Raw genomic sequence first — 26186 nt, 5'->3', positions numbered from 1 at the left:
TAATTTGACCATGCCATAGCCTTGGCCACTGGTCAAGCATGAAAAGCATGAAAAGCATTGGCGCCGGAAGAGGCGTGATTCCGCGGTTGGTCCCCTGTGCGAGCGGCAGGGCAGATTCGTCCAAATCAACTTTTCTTGCCACTAGACGCACCTCCACGAGTTTCGCGTTCAAGGAGCCTATAGAAGCCGCAGAAAGCAGGGTAATTGTCCAGCGCATTCAATGGTAATACATATATATCATGCGCTGAAGAAATGAACATGGGCCGGGCATGTAACGCGTCGGCAGGATAACCGCTGGTCATTAAGAATAACCACAACTGCATTCCCAGATAAGGCAAGCGGGTTCGGAGGAGACAGAAAGTCAAGTGGGCAGGTGAGATTTGGAAGTTTTCGAGTATAAAGTGGCCGCAGCAAACACGGGACTGAGTTGACTGGCGGAACATGGGGCAGGCCTTCGTTCTGTGGTGGACGTAGTCAGGCTGATGATGATGATCATATGCTGAAAATCCGCATGTTTGTATTGCAACTATAAGCTTGTAAACAGAATTTTACACATGATGTTCTTCTTGGAAAGGAATAACGGCAGGTGCTTCGACTATGTGCAAATTATCGGCGCGTGCTCAAATATATTCGCGTACACAAACTTATACCGTACATGTAAATGCTCTTCCTCAAATACACGTCAGCACAGACTCTCTCACACGACCAGTCATTCTCTCTCTCTCTCACTCACTCACTAACTCACTCACTTTCCCAGAACCCAAACGGACTCATTCACTTATTCACAATACAGCACTTGCCCGATACCCACTAGTAACACATAATGGCACCTATATTCAATAACGCCATTCTCAACCAGTCCAGATATGTGACATCCATTTTAATCTGTAAAGACGAAGGAAACTGGTCTTCAATTATCCCGTCCCAGATGCACCGCTTCTTTTTAGTCACGCAGCGTGTCGCAGAGGTGGCTGATGCATATCAATGCACCTTTTATGCGGTCTGTAAAACAGTGGCAGCGATTCGATACTGAATAAATGACTTTTTGAGAGCCACCCACATCATCGGCGCCGTGGCTTAGTTGGTTAAAGCGCCTGTCTAGTAAACAGGAGATCGTGAGTTCGAATCTCACCGGTGCCTCTGTCTGATTATTTTTTTATAGATGCGTAGGTTGTTAGAACTAACCATAGCTTTTGTTTTATGTATCTTGTATGTATGCGTGAGTGATGGTTGTGCCATGCCAATATTATTCACTTATGTTTATTGTCACGGCGAGTACAAATCAAGAAAAAAAAAACACGGGCACATTCCAGTTACTACCAAAATGAATGCTATGCCAAGCATGCATGTGGAGGACGTATGTTGAATAGTCACATATATTTAGTAGCCTTACGACGCCAACAGCGTATCGATATTACCAACATCAGAAGCGGTAAAGTGATATGGAGTACTTGTACTTGCAAGGATGGTAGCCTTGATAAGTGCTTAGTAGACCCATTTCAGCGGATGGCGTTTATAGGTATTTTATTGACATAAATCTGGCGTGACGCCTGTATTTTAGGAGTACATATGTAACGTTTACAAAACAAATTGTCAGCACCGCCACACCATTTGCCGTTTCACCAACATTACGCCTGAATTGGGCCTTTTTCCAAAGCAGTTGCGAGACCTCGCGTGGCTCTGTTGTAGAATACTTGATGGATACGCAGAATACTTGGATTTAATTCGTGCATGATGTTATCCGGATATTTATTGTTTTTATTTGTTCGGTCGACGCTGTCGGTTTACGTTTCTCAAAATTCATCGATATGTGGAATTGAACGTCCCGACACCACCATATGATTATGAGAGACGCCACGGTGGAAGGCTCCGGAAATTTCGACCACCTGGAGTTCTTTAGCGGGCACCCAAATCTGAGCACACAGGCCTACAGCATTTTCGCCTCCATCGGAAATGCAGCCGCTGCAGCCGGGATTCGATCCCGCGACCTGCGGGTCAGCAGTCGAGTACCATAGCCACTAGACCGTCGCGGTGGGGCGTTGTTCCTCATATGTGTAGTGCCCTTAGTCGTTTCATGTAACAAAAAAAAAAAAAACAAACTGACACCCGTACAAGTGGTCAAGTCGGATAATTTTTAATATAAAAAACAGATCACGCGTGAGTTCATTGAAGGTACTCATCTATTGCCCGTAAGGCTCGCTTCTGCAGTGTGACCAGATGATTTGCGTGTAGAGGTCCGCTATATGAGAACATGAAATCATATCACTTGTCGTGGCTGTTTAAGTCATAAAGAAACTCTTACGCGCTATTCACGCTCGTTTGAAACTTAGCAATTGTAATGTGAGCGGTGGTTTAATTGTGCGCTGAATGCGAAAGTGCGATCGATTGGGCTTAACATCGTGGTTGGCCAATGAAGCGAGTGCAATTGTTACCGAAAAAAAAAACAAGTATTCGCAAATAAAGGGCCATTTCCGGGACGAAGGTGATGGCAGGAAAGCTGGTGTATCTGCTGTTTACGCAGCGGCGTACTTCGGAATACGAAATTGACGTCGTTTATGCTGCATGCAGCAGCCAGTTACTAACACCTCCTTTCGATGCAAATTGCAGAGGGAAGTATTGCCGCAAAACAATGAGCGACGAGTTGTGTGCTTCGCATGAACTCTTGATTGATGTTAGGAGCAAAGACTTCAAACATCAGCCGTGTATTTTGAGGCATTTTTAAATGCAAACGTTGAATAAGAACAGTGAACATTTAGTAATGGCTTGTTGAGTGTTCGTCTTTACAACAACAACAACAACAACAACAACAACAACAACAACAACAACAACAACAACAACAACAACAACAACAACAACAACAACAACAACAACAACAACAACAACAACAACAACAACAACAACAACAACAACAACAACAACATAATAATAATAATAATAATAATAATAATAATAATAATAATAATAATAATAATAATAATAATAATAATAATAATAATAATAATAATAATAAGCCCTGCTGTGGTGGTCTAGTGGCTAAGGTACTCGGCTGCTGACCCGCAGGTCGCGGGATGGAATCCCAGCTGCGGCGGCGGCTGCATTTCCGATGGAGGCGGAAATGTTGTCGGCCCGTGTGCTCAGATTTGGGCGCACGTTAAAGAACACCAGATGGTCGAAATTTCCGGAGCCCTCTACGACGGCGTCTCTCATAATTATATGGTGGTTTTGGCACGTTAAACCCCACAAACCAATAATAATAATAATAATAATAATAATAATAATAATAATAATAATAATAATAATAATAATAATAATAATAATAATAATAATAATAATAATAATAATAATAATAATAATAATAATATTCATAACAAAGAAAAAGACTCCGCTGGAGATTTCGTTCAAATTAGAAACATTACCATTCAGCGGGGACATTATTTTCGAAGAACGGAGGGAATGGGATGGCAGCTTCAAGGAATAGTGTGATGAGTCCACAGTTTGCTCACGTGCGTGGGAACCGAAATTTTGCTACGATAACTGCAACGCAGCAATCAGGGCCAAGCTATGAGATGGAAAATTCATCGAAGAAGACCATGGGCAGTCGGCGCCGTGGCTTAGTTGGTTAAAGCGCCTGTCTAGTAAACAGGAGATCGTGAGTTCGAATCTCGCCTGTGCCTTCTTTTTTTTCGTTAGAGCTTTTTTGTTATTGCGCAGTGACTGAATTACGCCAAGGGTATATTGTTTTATTACACAGAATACCTCGACGGTATCAAGCACCACGTACTTATCCGGTTTCCCGGGCACTTTGTACAGCTCAAGGGCGCTCCGCTCACCCTACCTCAACGAGTTTGCCCTTGCAGGCGACTGCGCGCGCCAACCGGCCGCACCGGTTCCAGGCAACGGCTTGGTGGCGGAGAATAGGGATGCGCCTGGCACGTACAACAAAATTACGAAATATTATCACCTGGAACGAGGAGTGTACCGACTCCTTACTCTCAAGCTTGAAAAGCTTCAGGCTTTCCTGGCTATCTTTGACTATTGCAAATGGATACGTTCCCCAATCTGGTCTCCCTGCCCGCCATTTATCCCAATGTGTTCCCAATGACGCTTGCTCTGCATGCGGGGATGTACCCACCCTTCCACACATGCTCTGGGAGTGGGAGGCAGTGCAAAATAACCACTATTCTACTTCGGCCAGGGGGGAGGTGGCCCTCCGCAGCTCTCTCCTGTCAGACCAACTCTGATGGGCCGTCCAGCAGGCACGCATAGCTGCTGGCAGGCCTGGCCTGATGATCCCGACGTGGGAATATTCCACTGCACGATAACGTGCGTCTTTCCGGACCCAAATAACGTTTTGCACTTGTGGCTCAGACAAGGTACAGAAGTACATCGTGTGAATGCTCTGGACTGTTAAATATTGATAAAAACCGAAGTACTGCAAGAAATGCGGAACTTATGCAAGTGAGGCTTCAAAGTATTCATTTGATACTTAGTATAATGTTCTGCAAATTTAGGCTGAATAGCTTGAGGATAGGTACTTCATGATTACGTTTGGTGATTATTTGAATATTTTAACATATTCATAGCGAATGGAAGTAGGCATATTAAGGGAGTAATGGCGTCACCCAATAGAAGCGACATGGGCACCTGTGTTCGCAGGGCTGTTGCTCTCTCGCTCTACAATCAATAACCAGCTGACCCCCCCAAAAATTGATGATACCTACGTAACAGTTATAGCGTCGAAATAAAGGACATTTTGAGAAAAGTCGATAAAGCATACAGTAAACGAGATTCGTGTTACAGAAGAGGGTGAACGTACATTTTGAATTATAGTATACCTTCGGAACAGTGCATTGGGTGATCTAACTTCCTCTGGTTTGGTTGTGGTGGTTGTTAAGTGGTCACTTCACTGCAAAACCTGAGGTTGGGGTGAGCATCCCAGTTGCAACGTCAGAATTTCAAACTTCACAGAATGCAAAAAAAAAAGCATCCACGTAGTCTGGAGTAAAAATTTCTCGCACTTAGTAGACTATGATGCATTTCATAGTTAGATGGTGCTATAGCTAGATGGCGAATGTGAAAGGGCAGAATTTTCTGAACGTTTTTTTTTTTTCATGAGCACATTAGGTCATACCTCACACTATTAAAGTGGCATGAGACTGAAAAAACGAGGCTTGAGACTGAATGGTCGTGACAGATCAGAAATTAGTTGGGAAAGTTTGAGAGTGAGGGGGGAAATGCCTGTTAGTGCTACATTTGACACAGTTTGTCTAGGGCGTCCAGTGTTAAAACATATAAATGACGTGCTCGAAGTTCAATTGTTTCTACCGCAGCCAGAGGTGATAAACGCAAACTTACACGCACGCTACTTCTCGACAAACAAGAGTGGCAAGTACGTCCACATCGTCCGGATCATTCACGCACATCGAAATGTATTATCACTCTAAACCTACAGGGTACATGCAAGTGCTTTTACTAAAATGCACAGCAGCACACACTATGGCACACAATAAATCATTCGCTCGCTCGCTCCTTCCGTCTCTCCTCCTTTGAAAATTCACTCACTCGCTCATTCTCAAGCCAGCACGCAGTTAATCGACGCTAGCGACGCTAAGACCTATATTCTGTCACGCGATTCTGAACAGGCCCACACACGTGATAGCCATTTTTACCCATGCGTAATGACGCAAAAAACTGTTTTTCAATGAGTCCCGCAAGTACGAATCGTGCTCTGTGTTATTGGGCAAGTTGTGCTCTAAGATGGAACGGGTTGATGCATATTGATGCGTCTTGTAGGTGACCTGTATTCCAGTGGCATCGATTGAATACTGAATAAATGGAGTTTTCAGACCAGCGTGATATCGTCGGCGCCGTGGCTTAGTTGGTTAAAGCGCCTGTCTAGTAAACAGGAGATCGTGAGTTCGAATCTCACCGGTGCCTCTGTCCAATTTTTTTTAAACATCGTCAGTCCTAGCAGGTGAATTTTTTATGCATAGTTTGTTATGGCCTCTGTGTGATGGTTGTGCCAGTCAGGGTTAGGAGTTAATAGTCCTCTGTTCAATTTTTTAAACATTGTTAGTCCTAGCAGGTGAATTTTTTGTACATAGTTTGTTATGGCCTCTGTGTGATGGTTGTGCCAGTCAGGATTAGGAGTTAATAGAGAGTATCTTAGTAACCAGTGACTAGCTGGTGTCATTGCCGTGATAAGCAACTCAAGGGTCGATTTATAGCTCATGAGTCACTGAACTAGACACGGATGCCAAGAAAGCTGGCCTGAAAATTAATATGGAAAAAACTAGAGTAATATGCAACAGCCTTATAAGAAAACAGCGCTTCGCGATAGGTGGACAGACGCTGGCAGTTTTGTAAGAATATGTCTTATAGGCGGGTAGTAACTGAGGAGCCGTACCATGAGAGGGAAATAACTAGAAGAATAGGAATGGAATGAATTACATTCGGCAAGCATTCTCAAGTCATAAATGATAATCTGCCACTAACCCTCAAGAGGGAAGTATACAACAGCTACATCTTGCCAATACTTACCTACGGAGCTGAAACCTGGAGGCCTACGAAGAGGGTTCAGCATAAATTGAGAACGATGAAGAGACTGATAAAAACAATGCTCCTTTAGAAAAGGCACATGCAGGTACAGTACTCGCGAATTCAAAGAGGCCAATTCATGGCTAATTAACGCACATAATATTCTATCCAAGATTTTCAGTATTGGTCGTATCAGTGGAATTACCATCTTTACTAGAGGTCATGTCAGTGTAATATTGACTTCAGATCACAGGAAAAAATTTCTGCAAGAACCAGATTCTTTGTGAGATGACATAATCATCTCGAGCTATGGGGCATACAAGTTGTATTGAAAACAATTCATGACAAATTCGAATTTGTGAGTAGTATACTTTACTCATATCTCTTGAATAAAGTTTTTTCCAGCTAGTAAAACACGCCTACACAACATAAAAAACGTATGTTCCGAAAAACAGAAAAAAATAAATGTGGTGCTTGCTAATTATTATCTTGATTATTATGAATATTTGAATTGTTTTGCCAATAAACATCACCACAATAATTGTGACAGACTTAATGAGAAACCAAGTACACGGAATTATATATTAATTTTTCTTATTGGATTTGGTCGAAAAATTGATATGTTGCTTTCAAGAGACATGTGCAGCGTGAGCCACTGACAAGTTTGAGCATTGTTGTCTCAGCTGGTTTTCGATCAAAAAGCCGCCACTTCTGCGCTGAACATGTAGCACAATCACAATGTGAGTTGGAAGAGTGACGTTTCAATGTATTTCTAAAAACATTTTTGTGTAACCACTTCAACCACACATGCAGAGTACCCGCTATGCTATCAGTCATCGTAGTTTTGTGTAGCACAAAGTAATTACCTACGCCATCCTGCTTCATTTTTTGGGAAAGCGGGGTAACCGACACACACTTGCAAGGAATTTCGTTACATTCTTTTGATACTGTGGCAGGCGACAATTAAGAATTATGTCTGAAGCTTTAGTAATTGGTTGAAGCATTCTATGACCCTCTCGTTGCGGGATTCGTATAGTGTGACGCCTGGTTGTTATAAAACACTTTATTAGATAAATTAGCTCAATTCCTCTGTCGAAATCAAGCCTGCCTAGGTTCAGTCTGGAACCGAGTTTCAGGCACAGGCTTGGCTCGGTTGTAGAACTCTGAACTGGAATGCAGGCGACCCGGCATTGAATCACATCAGGTTCTTGGTGTTTTTAACACTTTTTTTTTATTTCGCGTGATAGTGCTTACGGACACCAGCGGCTGCGGCAGCGGCGATGGACAACTACGGCGCACGAGAAATTTGCTTTTATTCCATAACAGCTTTAGCTGTAAAAAGACATAAACTGCTGCTTACAATGCAACAAAACGCGGAAAGGTATTGCATAGGAAAATTCTTTATCTTAGTTCAGCTTCAAGTTACCATATGGCCTATTGATTATAATACCCGATCGCGCTCCACATTTATTTTTGTGGAAACAATTTGGGCAAGTTCAAGAGAAGCGCTTCCCCCAGAATAGAGAGGAATAATTTTTCTTGAATTCAGCTTTGTAATGATGAAATCAAACCTTTCAAAATGCTTCAAAACTTCAAACTTTCAAAACCTTTCAAACCTTTCAAAGACAGACCCACGAATCCATCTAATATTCACTTCTGTAGCTTTATTCCTGGAAGCATGCTTGATTACTTTCTAGGGCACTTATTCCAGGGATAGCAGATACCACTTTCCATGGCGTATCCCTCTATACAGATGCAGTTGCCTACGTTGCAGGATGGGACGCATTTCTTCCTGGGGCCTAGACGACAAAGACGCTCGCAGCCGGATTAACACAGCTGGAATGTCGAATTGGCAGGGCATATCGGAAGGCACTCGTTGATTCTTACACACGCACCACTGGCAAGCCTGCAAATGAAATCCGAGAATTACGATCTGTAAAATAACACAAAGGAACGGCATCATTCGCACGAACGTGCCAGCAACCCTTACAGACCATATTCATGGCGTGCTGAAAACTTACTTAAGCATCACGTCATCTTTATTTACCTAGTAAGGATCCCAGGAACGACGTATCCAATCACTATTACTATTTATGCCGTTTAATAATACTTTAAGATACTGTTTTTGAGCAAAAGCTTGCGTTACTTGCTAACTTTTTGCTAGAAAGTTTTTTTTTGCCTTGTATCATTGAATCTCATTACGCTGTCGCCTTTTCTACTTTGTCGTCAGTACACACATTCACAATATCAAACATTGACAGTTTGGCAATAGTACACAACTGGTAGTGCGCGCATGAATGGACGAATTCGCGCTGTAAATGCAGCAACCTGAGCTCTCTTTGGAATCACAGGTAAGCCATTTATAAGAGGTGAAACTCAAGTCAGCATGAGACAACGCATAACGCCTCTAGAAAGCATGCATGGAGGGAGGTGCATGAATGGCGCTGGCTACTGGCAGTCGCAACCAATGGAACTAACTACAACAAAAAAAAAAGGCGGGCAAGATAGGTTATCACTGTGGCATGCAGCCGTGCGGAAGTGAAACCGGTGACCGGTTTACATCGGCAGAAGAAACGACGGTGGTTTCTTTCTTGCCCACCAGATCGTGCAAATACAGTTGCTCCATGGAAATTCGATATTATATGGTCGCTGCCACTGGCACAACTTCCATTGCACAAAACTTTGCTTTTGGCCATTTGGTTCAGGTTTTGACTTATGAAGGGCAGCGCTGAATTTGGAGGATGCTCGAGCTTCCCCATCAAGAGTAGAGCGCGATAAAATAATTAGTACGTGTTCACATTACCTGGCTCGCATCACGTTATTCTCTTTTCGGTACACACCTCAACCGTGCTGCAAGGAAAGGAATGTTCATGCGGTATGTAAAGTCACCCTTTCAGGCTTTACCAGAATATGCCTGCTGCAAGCACGTTTCCATAGCGACCACTGCAACACAATTATCCCTTCTTAGAGTTGGCGATGTGCCCACAGGACGTCCGTAGAGGCACCACGCTCACCTGTGCACCTTCGAACGTTGTTAATACTGTTGTAGGTAACGTTATTTAGCTCCAAACGTGTGCTTGGCGATAGATGGGCACCTGCACACACCACTGTTAGCGCACTTTCCTTGATTAAGCAATATGATCGCATGCTTCTCCTCTGTGATATTGCACGGGATAATACCCATACTCGCACTGCAGAACGTTCGCATGGTGCTTTTTCGAAGCAAAATTGGGCATGGGCTTGGATCTGCAAGCTACCTTCTTACAACGCAGACGCGCGGGGTTCAATTCTTAGTCACATCGTCGGTTTGGAATTTCTTCGCTTGCATCTATATCAAAAATTCACTCAGGGAAAACTCCAAATCTTCACTTGCAACCGATGACAGCGACGCCACCAATAAAATTTATGCTAAAAACTCTCGAGCATTAACGCGGTACAAAACACAAAGTAGTCACAGGTACACTCCGCCTGCGCGTCCCACATCTATTCTTTTTGTCTGTGCCCCTTTATCCCTTCCCCAGTGCAGGGTAGCAAACCGGATGTGCGTCTGGTTAACCTCCCTGCCTTTCCTTGCATCTTTATCTCTCTCTCTCTCTCTCTTCTTGCGCCCACCTTCAAAGTGAGTTCTAACTGCTAAACATTTGCAATAAGCTTGAGGTATACAACTTTCGGCGCACACCTTGAAAACCCGGGAGGGCAGTCGCAGCCGGGTCGGCAATCCTTTCCGCACTTCGTGGCCGCCGGTCTGCTGCATTGGTAAGCGCAGACGCAGAAGTCGTTGTAGTCCTCAAACTGCTTTTTCTTGCACAATTTACACTCGTTCTCACGAATGCAGCGACCCCAAGCGTTTCGCACGTAACCGTCGGCACAGACGCACGTTCTCTTCTTCCGGAGATGTTGCGGATGCACCAGCTCGGGCTTGCAGAACACGGGCTCTAACTGTGCCTTCTGCACCGGTGTTTCTCTGTCGGAGCACACTCCCAGAACGTCTGCGATGCAGTTAAGTTATTTCGCTTGTTTTGGTTCGGTTTGAGAAGATATCGTGAAAATATTGCACTATGTACAGTGGCTCCAAAATTATAATGGAGCAAGTAAGTTGAGGCCAAACTGGGCAAAACTAAAATCCCTGGATGAAAAAGTCGTCATGACAACAGTCTCGGTTCCCCGCTCACCTCGCACTACTGGGATTGTATTGCGTCATTGTTTGATCCTTTCTAACGTAACTGATATTTACTATCGCACTAAACTAAACTTTCTATTGTGCATATCTTGAAAATAAGCATGATTAAAACCGAATCAGTATTAGAACGTTACGTGCATTGCTTCAAAGGCTAATGCACTACATGATTGACAGCGTATAACACAGTTCATACTTGTAAACAGTAACCTTATTGTCCTTGTAAAGATGCGTTTCATCGTTAAGTATTGCAGGAAAAGTTTGTGACTTGTAACATTTTTATCGTACTGCATTTGTTTGTTATACAAATCTCAGACACCTTTTTAATTCTACTGTATTGTATTACATCCTACTACAATCCCGTTATTTTGTTAAGGACGCTTGAGAAAGTGTTTTTGCAAACGAAGGTGTGTTTTCGTATACAGTGCACGTCTTGCGTAAAATAAACTTTCAAACTTTCAAACTTTTGAGACATGCGCATGTTTAAGCTTTGCAATAAACTTCGCATTTCGTGTCCTGCGTGTAATCTTAAAAGAAGCTCCAGCAACCACGAGGCTTCTCAAAGAATCCAGCATGGTCTACGTGGAGCAATGATAGCAGTTCCTGCGGGTGAAACACTTCTACATGAAAATCAGGCAATAAAAGAATGCGTCAATTTGCAATGTCTTGCGTCTTTTTAGAGGGGAAGTTAGGGGTATGAGTAGTATGCATGCAGTAGTGTGGCACACGAAATGCAATACGCTAGGTATACGCGCTAACGTAGGGCATTTGCAGTCTTGAAGAATGCAAGAACACATATCGAATTGCCAAAACATCTCCAGCAACTGTCCGGATTCACAATTTTTGCCCTAAATAATTGATAATTCTGTTCTCGTTATCGAGAAATAAGGCATTATCCGGTAGAAAGCTGCTGTTTTTAATTAGCATGTACTTCGTGAAAGAACCGAACAAGCATAATTGCAAAGGATAACTGTCTGCAAAATGCGTTTTTACAAGGATTGAAAAGGCTAGTTGAGTTTATGCTTTCGGTTCGACATACGGCAGCTGCATTGCTTTATCGAATGAATCGGGTAGTATCCTGCGTCAATTCATGAGGGAATATTAATTACCCAATACGGAGTCTTGGTCCACGTTTTCGTAGTAGTCAGGTGGCAATGCTGCAGAGACTGACACAGAAAACAACGAAATTGCGTACCGAAAAGGTGGAGACATCTTTTTTTAAAACTTTGTTAGAGCTACACACAAATGATTTTATAGGTCACTTTATATATGCTATATGGTTAGATTTCAATGAAAATGATCCATTCATTCATAGGCAGTGCATTGAATGGTATTCTTGCACTTGAATGCATACTTAAATATGCATCGTGAACATTCTTACAGCGCTACACCAGAAAAAATACAGGACAGGGAAGGAGTAGAACAGAAAGAAAAGACGGCGCTGTTCTACTCCTTCCCTGTCCTGTATTTTTTCTGGTGTTGCACTGTAAGAAAGTTCCCGATGGATCCTAACCAACTGGCCCGACTTACTGTCTTACTTAAATATGCATTCAAATGCAAGAATACCACTTCAGTGTGACATTTGATTGGTGCTGTATACAAACAGTGAAAACAACTGACTACGAAGTGAAGCACACACTGCAAACTCACAGATAATAAAACATAAGTAAATGAACCGCCGTACAGAGTGTGTGGTCTTAACCCTAAACTTCGTGTCATGGTGTTTTAGGAGTAAATGATGCATATATGTACTTCATTTCAAACTTGATGTGTCGAATCATCTGCAGCTAGTCAATAATGTTTCTTTATATTATTAGCACTACGCGCACGTGTATCGAAGAGTTCGATTGCTAGAGCGCCTAATTTTCGCATAGGATGACTATTTTGTGACGCTTGGTCACGAAATATAAACTAGATGATGATTTCACGCAGGAAGGCCACATATTGTTGATCTGCGCAAAACTGGCTGCTTTGTGATCTCTTTGACCGATTGCAAATGTTAGGCTGCCTCCATGCCCACTTTGAGAGTCCCTTATATTTCTATTTTGACTCTTTTATTCGCAGATACAATACCAATCAAGCATAAATACGTTAATTGTTCCTGCACATGCCAGTCGGGACGTGCGCGTACCGCACATGTTGTCTCCCAGGGAGATGACTGTTCAATAACTAAGCGTTGTATGTATGGCGCAGTGGCATGAAAGTCACACTATACGCAGGCAAGTGCTTGGCTTGCATGATTATGATGCTGCCTGTCGTGTATACTTAGGTTTAGCGCTAGCTCCCTTGTGTGAACATTGCAACAAAGGGCTTGCAATAGGATGGAGCAGGAATGACTATCTTCAGCCAACTGTCACCACTTGAAGCTCGATTAAGCTTAGAACTGTTGTAGTAATGGCGTTTCGTCAAATGACAAGAATTCTACGTCTACATTTACACTGCTGACTAAGCTGGCTAGAATTTTGCAAAGTTACTCTCACAAGAACGCTTCAAATTCAGGATAGGCAACAAATATCATGCTGAAGTTACAATAGTTTATTTATTTGAAACCTGATTTTTGCTTATAACAATCTTAGAAGAAAGTCGTTGTTTTTTTTACTTAAGCTTATTAGACTTGATATAGGTTATTGCATAATAAAAGGATGTATTAACAATATCGCTTCTGCGCTATTTATCTATAACCTTGCCACTAAGGCTAAATAACGAGGCTTTTTTGGCACTTTACCTTGTTTTGCAGTTCTTCTTACAGTCCACCCAGCGGCAACATTGGTCCAGCTAGAATCTATCCACTATGGCAAATACACGCAGTCAAGGACACCAGAAGAGAATGTTCCCGATAAAAAAAAAGTGAAATATGTACCTCAGAAATGCTAATGAACAGCACACTGGTAGTCACAAGTGAAACGATGAAACCGCGAATCGTGAACGTCATGCTCCTCATGCGTGGCTTCGAAAGCTGTGTATGCCGCACATTTGTTACTATATTGTAGTTGCTAATGTTAAAACAGTGGAAGATGAGCTATTCACTGGCTTTACACATCTTTCAATCCTTCATATATAGCTGTGTGTCTGGCTATAAATATCCACTTTTGCACAGTGCAAGCTTAAAGCGACTTCGCCCAGCTGAGCTATAAAAACCATATATTTTGAACATTCAGTATTTTCGCAATCTATAGAAAGTGTTTCTGATTGTGCTTTATTTGTATTCAAATAGTACATGTGTTTAAACAATACGCTTGATTTTGCTTTTGAGTATTGACGCAGCTGTAAGTAATGAAAGCTTCAGGTTGGGTTTTATATTGTCATAATAATATAACAGCCCTTTCATGCCAATTGATTCAAACAGTACGCTTGTCGAAACTCACTTTCTAGAAAAAATATGGGGAAAAACACGTGGAAGCGTTAATTGTAGAATTTTTCTCAAAATATTTTGAGCACCTAAACAGTTTATGCGCATATGAGGAACATTTGAAATTACCGAAATGGTGGCAGAGCAGTATGAAAAGAAAATTTCTTACAAATTGCTATTTCGGGCATTTTTGTACACCTGCCTTTTTGCGTTTTTCCAGCTTCCTTAATTTTTAAGAAAGAAATCGTTTTGATAGGTTTGTATATTTCAATACTTAGCGCCTAGTGAAAGTCGGTGAATTGTAATAATTTCTGGAATTTTACTACAAGATACAATGATTATAAAGTGCCAATATTAGTTTTCTGAATTTTCTTTACAAAACATACAATTTTCAAATATTTTCGTTTTGGTTGTGTGCAGTCCACAGGCTCTACAATAAAGTCTTCAACTTCGCAAACACGTTATTTTGGCCTAGGTTGATCCGTCAGTAGCACCTTGAGGTGGACCAAAAAAAAAATCAGCTGAAAAATGCATGCCATTGAGGATCATGAATAATTCTTTCATAGAAATTTTGATGAAAGTGGTTTTAGTTTAAGTGGAGAAATATGTTTAAGGGTTAGAGCCACCATCGCAATAATTTGCTATGGGTGCAATAAATACGAAATGACCTTGCTGCATAAAAAAGAGTGGTGTTGTAGTTGCATTACAGGGTTTTGTGTTCCTTTTTCTTAAAACTTTGTTTTGTATACGACGCATATATGGGATAATAAAAAGAGATGAACATATAACAACAAGATCGGCTTAGAAGCCTGTTCAACTACGTTCTCCAAAATTATTCGCGTTACTCATTGCATACGTATTTCTTGAGAGTAATCTACATAAGTGCGTCCGGTTTCAAACCTTAAAATTAATAGTTGCTGAAGTCTTGAAACCTGCGTTTGCAGGCATCAAAATATCCATTTTTTTACAAATTAGTCTTTATGCTAATATATTTTTCTTCATGTATTGGCGAATTGTGTGCAAGAATACCCAGTGAAATAATATTCGCGAACAAAGTGAGTTAAATTGAAATTTTATTCACGCTCTGATAGCAATGGCATTTGGAGCATTTGCAATGCCTGTCAGCAGCTCTACAAACGTCACCAGCAATCGAATCCGTATAGCCTCCCTCGATTGTCTTATGCATGTATGTGTAAAGTCCAAGAAAAAAAGGAGGAACCGTTCACTGTCATAGTACCGTATTATAATATTAGGTGCTCTCACTTAAACCAGCCAGCTCGTACTCTACGCTCCTAACTCTATGATAACCTCCCGACAGTAGCTGTCGCATTTTTGTGTTCTGTGAATTGACACGTCCTGAGCTTGTTGTGTCGTCGTATATACCCGAAGGGAGAGCACTACGCCTTGCAATATAAGCCCGTAGCAAGGCATTACGCCTAAGAGCACTTAGGTGAGCACTGTTATAATTCACGCTGAAATTTATGGGTGTAATGCGTGGAAGAAACTCGGGCCTGGCATTAGAGTGCCCTAAAGGATCCCGGATACGTGGAAGAACTAGGAAGGGCCGAAGACTTGTCCTTCCATATTCTGTCAAAGCAACCAAGTTTCTTTCCCCTCGGTTCAATGGGTGCTGTTCTGTGTAATAGTCACGACGTCCGGGCACTCGTTCAATTCTTGGAAGAAATTGAAATCCATCGCCTGCAGGGCTTGCGGTAGGACTTCGAGAATGATCTGTGACATATATTCGGGCACTGCCTACGCCATATCCCAGGGCTTCGTTTACCCTTGAGGAAATATCTGCATTGACCCTGGCCCCATGTCGACGATACGGCGTGCGAAATAATGGTTGCTTATCTGATAGACGCAATTCTAGGCCACCAGGGTGACCATTTTCTGTACCAGCTAGTGGTAAACCTGTATTCGAGTACTCCATGAACACGTTACTATCGCGAGCTCCTACACCAAGAGGTAGGGTAACATATCCTGCTCTTCGACCAAAACTATTCTCTTGAAATTCTTGGGCACCACGAGTGGTTGCTCTCGGAGAAGGAAATGTGAAAGGAGGTCGGCCGTATCGGAGCGTAACATCAAATGGTGTATGTTGCCTAGGCATTTCTACGCCGGCCCGGCCATATCCTAGCAAGTTATGTGAAGTTGTACTAAAGGAGCCTATACCAAAGTCGTCGTTTTTATACCCTTCGGTTTCATATAATAGACTTCCCTCTGGCTGTGGTCTTGCGCCAAGTGGTGAACTTGTACCTCTCACCAACCCTTCAATTTCCTTAGTACCGCTGCTGATTATACTTTCTCCTGGTTTTACCTTGTCGGGACCACTTATACTTTCTTCTGTTTGAATCCTAATCGGGACGTCAAGCCTCCCAGAAACACCCGACTCCAGGCCACCAGTGCCCGGCACGACGGCCGCCGTTCCTCTGCCCGGTGCTGGTATGACTGGTCGTAATTCTCCTACACCCGACCGGTCCCCTGCGGCGGCAAGGGGAGATGCACCCAAGCCTCCTACACTTACATCACGCTCTTCGAACGCTGCAGCAGCAGATGGCTCAGTATTTCTTGCATCTTCATCGTTATTCAGTTGGCTGCCTAATTCACGTGCACTAGCACTCGATGTCAGCATTGTGAAACCAGATTCGTCGAACTTTCCAGGAAGCGAAGGCATGGCTTTGTCTAATCTTCCGCTATTATTTTCCTCCATTTCTGTGTCACTGGGTGAAGATTGGCCAGACATGCCCGTATCTGTATCCCCACTATATTGGCTTGTTTGCAATGGTTGGTCATCGGGCCTCCTTGGAAATTCGCCTTCACTTTCTTGTGAATGCGGCTGCCTTCTTATGTCTTCAGAGAGGGCTGCGTCTGGGCGTGCACTAAGAGGTGGTTCTGTAACTTCCCCGCTTTGATCCAAACCAGAAATACCATGTTCTGAAGCATCACGTCGTTGACTTAATCCTGGCTGCCAATCAGGGCCTTCTTCTGGACTACCACGTTGGAAAGTGTCGAATCCGATGTTTGCCTCTGGACGCATTGCTGGCTCTCCCAGAAGTCGGTTAGGACTTAAAGATGACAATGTTTCCCTTTCGTTTTCAACGCCAAGCTCATCAGATAAATTAGAAACACGAAGTGGCTCACTTTCCACGTTTTCATCTGTGCTGGTACTGCCACTTATTGACACGTTCTGTGAGGACGGAACAAAAGGTTGCAGTACGACATCGGCCTCACCCCGTCTTTCAAAACCGTGTGGCTGGAGGTTACCTTCGGGTGATCGCGTGTGCGTGTTCTGGCCTGACTCATCAAGGGAAGCTGCATCACCGAAGTCCGTACTCAGGCGTGTGCCCGTACGAAAATTTCTTTCGATGGCTGATGGCTGCATGCGTTCCCGTAAGAAATTTAAGGCTTCACCAGCCAGCCCTCCGTTGAAAGGAGAGGGACCAGGTACTTCGTCTTCACTGAGAATAGCTTCGTTTGGCATCCAGCTCGGATCTTCATTTTCTAAGTTACCACCAAGGCGTTCAGCGCCGGGAAACGAAGCGTGGTCGCTGAGACCTCTTGAGCCACCGAGCGAAGGCGTGCCTTCTGGGTTTCTTCCCACACCACTAAATCGATTGATGTCGCCTGCACTACGATTGAACTGTTCGGTTTCTATCGACGTAAAAGAGAGTGGTGGAGGAGCGAACAAGCTACAGTGTGACTCTTGCACGCAAACCTTTTGGCGATTTCTAATGAAGTAGGCGTAGCCTTGGTCACAAACGCATCCTCCCGTGTCGCAACGGTGAACGCACTTTTTGGGATGCTTTTCGCTACATTTAGGCTCGCAGCTTGACACGCACGGCTTGAAGGTTGAATGAATTGGACACTTCGGCAGGCAACTGTCGGCTTTGACACACTTGTGGTGACGTTTTGGGTGTCTGCAGAGAACAAGAACAGCAGAAAAAGTTTTGGTTCTAACCTTGTACTTCATAAGAAAAACACATAACAATCGCGTAAGAGCAAATTCATTGAACTACATCAAATGGGGTTGAGTTCCTAGTGTCTCTGGCAGGGCTCATTACAGAGAAAGCTATTAAAATAAAAAAAATACAGATGGTAACTTGTGCACACCAGTTTGACACAAGCGTACCGACGCTTAAGTCGGGAAAATTCTGTAACGCCTTCTACAGAACAGGAGAAATCACAAGTATTTATGAATTGAAAGCAGTGCTTTTTCATAGACCAAATACTTGATTCAATTCGAGTGTCCTAGTATTTCAGAACACTAAGTAATTGATATTTCTATATTTCAAAATGCAAACTAAGCCTGAACCACGTCGATGTCGCAACAGGTGAGCCATTTTAACTAAAAGTGCTGGACCGAACTCACAGAAGACTTTGTTGGTAAATGCTTTATGTAGTTGACCAGACACTTTTAGTAATAATATAGCAGTAATGAGAATTAGCTTGATGTTTTTTTACACAGTAGAGTGCTGTGTTTAGGAAAGTACAGAGCCCTAGCATGTAATGAATTACGTTATTATTGCGTATAAATTGGCAGTTAAAGGATGACTAAAACCCTTCTTAGAATGCCACGTCTCTTTCAATGTGTGCTTGCAAACGTTTGGAAGATGCTGTTCAGTTGAATCAAATGTTTCTGCTCATGAGTGTTTAGTGGCGAAAAGACGAAAAATCACTGTGCAGCACGCACAAATGTTAGTGAGCTAATGTACAGCAGAAGCACAATAACATATACTTACACTGCAGGGCGTATCTAGCTTTGTTCTGGGTGATGTTTGACGTCATCAGGTAAAACAGAAATCTGATGTCAGGCAAGATGGATGTACTCGATACCGAAATAATTTTCTCGTTGAGATTCCGGAGATAGACGTCTGACTGCCATAATATGAACATTGGTAAGAATACGCCTGCTTAATTGATTGATTTATATGTGGGGTTTAACGTCCCAAAACCACCTTATGATTATGAGAGACGCCGTAGTGAAGGGCTCCGGAAATTTTGACCACCTGGGGTTCTTTAACGTGCACCCAAATCTGAGTACACGAGCTTACAACATTTCCACCTCCATCGGAAATTGAGCCGCCACAGCCGGGATTCGATCCCGCGACCTGCGGAGAATACGCCTGCTAACAAGGAAAATGTTTACACTATAATTCCGCAATATAGACGATCACAGAACAGTTTGTTATTTTGTAAGCCGCTACATAGATAATAGGACGCTTCTAAATTCACAGTATGTTCATTAATTACATTCACATATGGTAAAATGTTATCTTTGTTTTATAAACAAGTAACGCAAAAGCAAGACGTGTGGTCTTTATTTGATTGTAGTTGGAATACATCACAGTTCAGGAGCGGGCATTTTGTGACGTTGGAATAAGACGAGTGTTCGGCTGGGCGTTCTTTCACGGATATTATGGTATGCAGTGCATGTGACCTTGCTATTCGATCACCATTGACCAGAAAATATACACACGTGTCGGAGCCGTTGCCAATTAGGACTACCAAGTGCAGCAGAGCAACGTCTACAGAGCAAGGTCCGAAGGTGTGGTACGCTAGAAATTTGAGTGAGCATGTGAATTGACTCCGTAATAAGCTAAAAACGAAAAGGATCACAAACAGCAACGAATACCAGAACCCTTTCCGTTTCAAATCAAGTTCGGTGTGTACAACAGGTCCCGATTTTTTCCTTAGTCGAACTGAGCGTCAGTTTTGTAGAAAACACCATGCTTTCAGACATTTCTTACTGGTTGATATGAAATACCTATACCTCGTGATTTCAATACACAAATGCATTGGGTTGTGTCTCCGTGTCATGTGTGTGATGTAGCAGTAAGTCTAGCGTATCTATATAATGGGGGTGAGCTTTCATTGCTAAGAAAGCCACCTTTCAGTCAGCCCACCACGGTGGTCTAGTGGCTATGGTGCTCTACTGCGGACCCGAAGGCCGCAGGACCAAATACTGGCGGCGATGATGAATGCTTATTTATGAATGCGAAACGCTGGAGGCCGATGTACTTACATACAGGTGCACGTTAAAGAATAACAGGCGCCGAAAAATTCCTGGAGCCATTCACCACCACACGCCTCATAGTCATATCGTAGTTTTAAGGATTAAAATTTTATCATTTATTATTTTCCTTAGTGTACAACCATGGTGCCTCATCTGCGCTAAATACGTATTTTTTTCTCGTGGCTTGTATTGTTAAGCAATAGCCAGGTAGGAAAGAAAACTACTACAAGAAATGCCAAAGGAATAGTTTGAAATGGAGCTTACACCACATAGCCAGGGATGCATTCGCATCCCGATGAGCACTTCTTTTGGCAGTCTGTGAGCACCGGCTGACCGCACGTTGTCGGACAAGCCGAGGCACAACGGTGCCAGTCCTTGTGGAGGCGTAGCTTGCAGCGCCAACAGTCTTTCTTGGAAATGCACTCTCCCCAGGAGTTCCTCACGAAACCCCGCTTACAGACGCAGTTTCGTAGCTTGTCCTTCTCCCAGGACGGTGTGAAGCGAGCCTTGCAGAAGCGATCTTTCCGGGGTTTTCCGACAACTGGTTGTTCCAAGCTGCTGCATCCTTCAGGCCCACAGTCTGCACATGGTGGAATTTGGTAAAACACTGCAGTTTTCTTGAAAGGAAGGCGCGAAGACTGCGACTGAAACAGACTAAAATCTTATGCGCAGTAAGCGTGGTAGGTAACTACTGCAGCGTTCCATCTGGATAAAAAAAAAAGAGAACAGAACGGTGTATTGAAACACAACCGCGTCATCCAGCGAAGTACCTTTCGTGTTGTAACCAGTCTATTGCGAACTGAGTGTTGGATTAAGCACAAATGTTTGCGCAATGGTATCAATCCTTAGCTGTTGCCTGAAAAGAGAGCGTGCGTCCCACCACGCCCAGCTCAGCTAAGTGTGGAGCAACACCCACCACCTGATAAGCTTTTAGTGTCATCAACAACGGCCGGCACGTCTCCATCTCACTCAGTAAGGTTTTGTCGCTTGTGCTCACGTGCTTTCACCCGCAAATAAAAAGCACAGTCTCAAGGGAATAAGTGCCCCGCTGCGATAGTCTAGTGGCTAAAGTACTCGGCTGCTGACCCGCAGGTCGCTGGATCGAATCTCGGCGGCGGCGGCTTAGTCGTAGGCCCGTGTGCTCAGATTTGGGCGCACGTTAAAGAACCCCAGGTTGTTGAAATTTCCGGAGCCCGTCACTACGGCGTCTCTCATAATCAAATCATGGTTTTGGGACGCTAGACCCCATGTATCAATCAATCACAAAGAGAAAGTAACAACGCGTGCACAGCAATAATCGTAGATAAGCAACGAACAAGCGTCTCTTTGAAATGTGGGCTTCTGGACGAGCCAACAGCAAGATCGGCTGCTTTCCGCTAATCCACCGGCTACCCCGCCTTTGAAAAATGAAATGTGTTTGACTGTATCACTGTTGGTGTGCTCGTGAATAACAGGACCACCTGTTTCGATTTCGCCGCTCTAGCCAATGTTCACTTGTGCTAACCTTTTTAGATGCGAAGAGTCTTACGGCTTAGTTCAAACCGGTGTGCGGCGTGAACACCATTACTGCGCAAACGTGTCCCTCTTCCTCACTGCACTGTCCCTCACTGCACTGTCGAGTTCTTATGTAGTGTCTCTCGAAATAGGAACTTTAACTCTCGCTGCATCAACAGCACAAACCGAAGCTGACTAACTCCACGTGTAGTTTGGGAATAGCGGGGGTGTTTTGTCGCAAAAGGGTTTCAATGCCATTGTTTACTCTTCAAAAAAAGGAAAGAAATCATTTGACTCATTTCTCGTGTTAATGATTTGCCCTGCAGGTGATTCGCTTAAAATAGGTTCGTCAGCTCTGTTCAGTGGTCATTTTAGTCTTTTCGGAGAGTAAAAAAAAATTTAGCATGCCCCTTTAAAGGAAATCACACACACTGTAAGCAAAAGTTAGCTGAGATGGGAGTTTCTCCAGCGCATAAGCCCACAAAACTCCCCTGCCCCAATTATTTACTCCCTGGTAGGGTGTGAACTCGGCGGATGTCATCGTAAAACGCCCCCTCATTAATCACAGAGTTTATGAACGACATGACCTTGTTAAACTCCCCAGGGAGTTTCAGGTCACGTGTTACAAACTCCCTATAGGAGCTTTAAAAACCCTCTTTGGGCGTGACGTGTGTCTGTGTGCGTGTGTTTGTGTGTGTGTATGTGTGTGTACGGGCATATGTTTGCACGTCGGTGTGAAACACATGTGCTTTGTGTGGCTAACCGTGTAAGCATTTGTCAACAGGCAACGATATTATAAGTGCACCGAAGAATAGCAACGACTGGTTGGTATTTACTGGGAACATTTCAATATATTTCGCACCGTTAAACCACGCTGCACATCGGTCTGATTCCTCAACGAAACGTCGTGAATGCCACGCTTCAAAGGGCCGAGTAACAAAAAACTTCGAAGAACAAATTAATGGTAGCAAAAGTAAGCTGTTACGATCGTCAGCAGCTGCTCCTCGAGTTTCACCATCAGAAACTTCAAAGTGGTCTGAAGTAGGCTTCGCTCGACTACGGCAGGCTGGCCGGCAACCGGTCTGAGAGTTGCGCTGGCGACGCGCTCGCCCCGTCTCCGCCGATAGTAGCTTCTCGGAGTGTCACCGGTATTTCACCGGCTGCAACATCTAAGCGGTAGGAAGGCCTCGCTATGGCGTCGGTATCAAGCCGGCATCGTATCGAGCTCGCACTGCGCACCGGCCGCCGTGGCGAGCTCTGCGAGCTATACATGCAATGCGTGCGAGCAACGGGAACAGCGTCTGCGAACCGTCTCATTCGTTTAAGTCTATCGCTCCGTAGCTTAAACTGCGTGGATAGCGGATACCTATTTCTGTGCATGGGAAAAACGAGACGTAAACTGCACATCAGCAAGCATTTTGTGATCGCCAGCTCTCATTCATCGAATCACCGTGCCGTACTCGTGAGTGAGGCCTAGTCGTCGAACGCGGTAGCGGCGGTCTACCTCGGTTCATCGCTGGAGCTGCTAAATGTGCCTCGTTAATGTGTTCATTCAAGGCCGCGCGCACTTTGTGTATGATTCCGTGCATTTTACGGGTCCACAAACAGTACTGCTAATGCAAATTCAGCCCGTACGACAGAGCGTCAACTGATGAAACTTTTTTGCTATAGTAAAAAAAATAATAAATATTAGGCAGGCTTAGGATGAAAGGCATGTGTGTTGAAGTGCTTACATCAGACCACCGCAAGTTCATACTTACGCCGTGCGTATTGATTGCCTAATTAATAGCGAAAAAAGGCTTTCACCAGGGCTACATGGGAGGTAAAAATGTGGTGCATATATATACCCGGTGACTATATGGTAGGTATGTACTGCGTGTGGCAAGCTGTGGTGAGTGCGAGTGTTGTGATATAACGTGAACGTTGTGATAATGTTTGTGTTCTGTAATCATTGTTGTGCGCATTAAATGTTATGTAATTAAAGTTACGCTTGCGCATGGTACGGCTGCTGACGTAATTTTTTTTCTTTGTCGATGCAAAAAATTTACTCCCATACTGACCTGAAAAAGTTCCCCAATGGATGTAAATAAAAACTCCCCTGGCACCATGCAAAAACCCCCTACTGATGGGGAGTAAATTTTTTACTCCCTGCGGACGGTTTTTTAAAACTCCCATCTGGGCGTGCGCTAGAGGACAAGGTCATTTACTCCCATCTCGGCTTATTTCTGTTTACAGTGCACGTGGCAACTTAGAACTCCATCAAAGGAGTAACATATCCTAATTTTTGATAGTGTATAGCTCGCAATATAGCGCAAATAAAATCAAGCTATCACTTCTTGTTAACGTCTTGCTCAGAACATTTTCACTTATCCGTCTCGCGCGAAATCATCATCAGCAAGTATCAAATTCGGCCGCTTTCAGGCCTCATCGTTCTTCCCTTCGTTTGCAGGAAAACAAGTTTTAAGCACCCTTATGTTTACGTCAACAAAATCAACTTCCCTGAATTACCACGTCACATTGTAACGTTGAACAATATTTGGGGTATTGTAGCCAACACTTGAAGTACCGAAGTCTTTGAGAAGCTACCGGGAACGCCTCTGTTGAACACTAGGGCTGAATACTTTTCTGTTTATTGCAAGTCATTCTCATCCTTAATCCGGCTGCGTCGTTCTGGATATTGTGTAACACTGTCCATAGTAATTTTCTAGCTTTATTCAAGCGACAGGTCGTCATTCTTACTTCAGGCTGATGTATTACCATCCCCATTGTATGTTCTTCCATGCCCTTTTGATTTTGTACAGCCAAGACATTTAAAATGTATGGGATAAATGTTGCCTTGTTTTCTTTTTAATCTGCATGAACCACTCATTGTGATACTATAAAAAATATGTAGGTCTCCTGCAATTTTGTGGTATGTACTGGGCTTGTGAGGTAGGTATATGAATAAGTAAAATAAATAAATAAACATTCGCTAACTGTGACACCTCCTATTTCGAGTTATGAGGGCAGCTTCATGTTGGGGAAAGCCCAGTGGGTTTGAAGTTCCCGGCTTCCACAAGTTATCGAACACTCCTTCACTCTTAACTTCTGTGAAGTAGCACAACATTCTTTACGCCGTTAGTCGTCTTTCTGCGGACAATAGAAGTACCCGCTACATGCCTCTAAGGCGTCATGTGCACCTAGTTAGTGATACATGCGGCTGATGACTATAAAGTATCATGGCTGAGTGGATTGCAGTGGCTGGGGAACAATAATTCACACGCTCGTCGACCCGTTGTTTCATTAGCTTAGTGTGATGACGGGATATTTTACGCTTCTGCCACGAAATATTACAGAGGTTAACGAGATTCCTTGTTAGATGTGACGCCTGTACAGGGTCTTCTTGCTCGTGGGTTTCAAGCATTAGTATAGCTATGTGGTGGAGTACTCGGTTGCAACACAGCGAGCCCAGATGAAAAACACACATGATCTTTGGTATTTCTTTCTATATAGTTCTGTTTTGTCATGTCTTTCGGATAGGAACGAGTGCCAAAAGGCTGCGTTCTGAAAAGCGAAACCTTGTGACCGAAGTATAGCCTTTCAAAAACGACGTAGTTTAAGCGTTATTTATGGGAACCACAAGAAACTCTCATCCACAGTCAGTGCTTGTTCGGTTTCATACCCTATTGTTACGCCGCAATCCGCAGCTATCTAGTAACCCATTCAAGCAACTTCTTTACGTTCCCCCGCCGCGATGGTCTTGTGCCTAAGGTACTCGGCTGCTGACCCTCATGTCCTAGGATCGAATCCAGGCTGCAGCGGCTGCATTTCTGATGGAGGTGGAAATGCTGTAGGCCTGTGTGTTCAGATTTGGGCGCACGTAACCCCATGTGGTCAAAATTTCCGGAGCCCTCCACTACGGCGTCTCTCATAATCATGGTGGTGAGAAGTTAAACCCCACAAATCAATCAATCAATGAACTTCTTTACGTTAATAAGCAAGCAATGTCTAGCTTTGAAAAAAACAAACAAAAAGAAATATACTTGCTTGTGCAGTTGCGGCTTCCGTCTATCAAACCAAGGCAACTAGTGGCAAGCAATATGACGATGTAGTGCATCGCGTTTTACTACATACAGCAGAATAAAGTGCATGCTCACTTAGCTGTCACGGATGAGAAAAAGCGGCCACGTGTCAACAGCGCGCGTCAGTAAGCCCATTGTTTGAAGAACGATGGGTCAGTTGTGTCCTTGCCTTGCCCGCGGTGTCCGTATTTTGCATGGCTTTACGCAAACTAAGTGTAATAATAGGTAGGCGCTTTCTACGTTAAACTGGAGGACATCAAGGAAGTTGGATGCCTATTCTTCCAGCACTGTGTAGTTTTGTTATTGGCCACATTTGTGAAGGAAAGCGTATGGAAAATACAGTAAACGTCATATTCAACAGCTTCAGAGAGGTACAGTTGCACAGGATACAAGTGTGCCATGATGGATGTGGCCTTCAAACTTGTCTTTTTTTTTACCGGGGAATACTACAGGCAAGAAAACGCATGTGATGGTCTGGGAATCAAGAAAGATGCGTCGGCGCTTGTGATTCACCTTAGATATTACTTTAAGACAGCAACTATCTGGATGGCA

At 43.6% G+C, this 26186-nt stretch overlaps 1 protein-coding gene and 3 non-coding genes across 4 annotated transcripts; 3 read left to right on the top strand and 1 right to left on the bottom strand.

Moving 5' to 3' along the window:
• Positions 1 to 1066: 1066 nt before the first annotated feature.
• On the top strand, positions 1067 to 1140 carry TRNAT-AGU (transfer RNA threonine (anticodon AGU)). The gene has a single exon. It is a non-coding gene; the product is annotated as a tRNA-Thr (tRNA).
• A 2460-nt stretch (positions 1141 to 3600) lies between these two features.
• On the top strand, positions 3601 to 3674 carry TRNAT-AGU (transfer RNA threonine (anticodon AGU)). The gene has a single exon. It is a non-coding gene; the product is annotated as a tRNA-Thr (tRNA).
• Positions 3675 to 5863: 2189 nt separating this feature from the next.
• Positions 5864 to 5937, top strand: TRNAT-AGU (transfer RNA threonine (anticodon AGU)). Its single transcript has one exon. It is a non-coding gene; the product is annotated as a tRNA-Thr (tRNA).
• A 9182-nt stretch (positions 5938 to 15119) lies between these two features.
• Positions 15120 to 25750, bottom strand: LOC119164251 (uncharacterized). Its single transcript, XM_037416400.2, has 3 exons — positions 25600 to 25750; positions 20344 to 20659; positions 15120 to 17983 (listed from the first exon to the last, which is right to left on the bottom strand). Exons 1-3 carry the CDS (start codon positions 25667 to 25669, stop codon positions 15313 to 15315), a joined length of 3057 nt encoding a protein of 1018 aa, XP_037272297.2. The 5' UTR covers positions 25670 to 25750; the 3' UTR covers positions 15120 to 15312.
• Between the last annotated feature and the right edge of the window lie 436 nt (positions 25751 to 26186).

Source organism: Rhipicephalus microplus, chromosome 8, assembly GCF_043290135.1.
Source record: "Rhipicephalus microplus isolate Deutch F79 chromosome 8, USDA_Rmic, whole genome shotgun sequence".
Classification (NCBI taxonomy): domain Eukaryota; kingdom Metazoa; phylum Arthropoda; class Arachnida; order Ixodida; family Ixodidae; genus Rhipicephalus; species Rhipicephalus microplus.
This window is presented reverse-complemented; position numbering and strand designations above follow the sequence as displayed.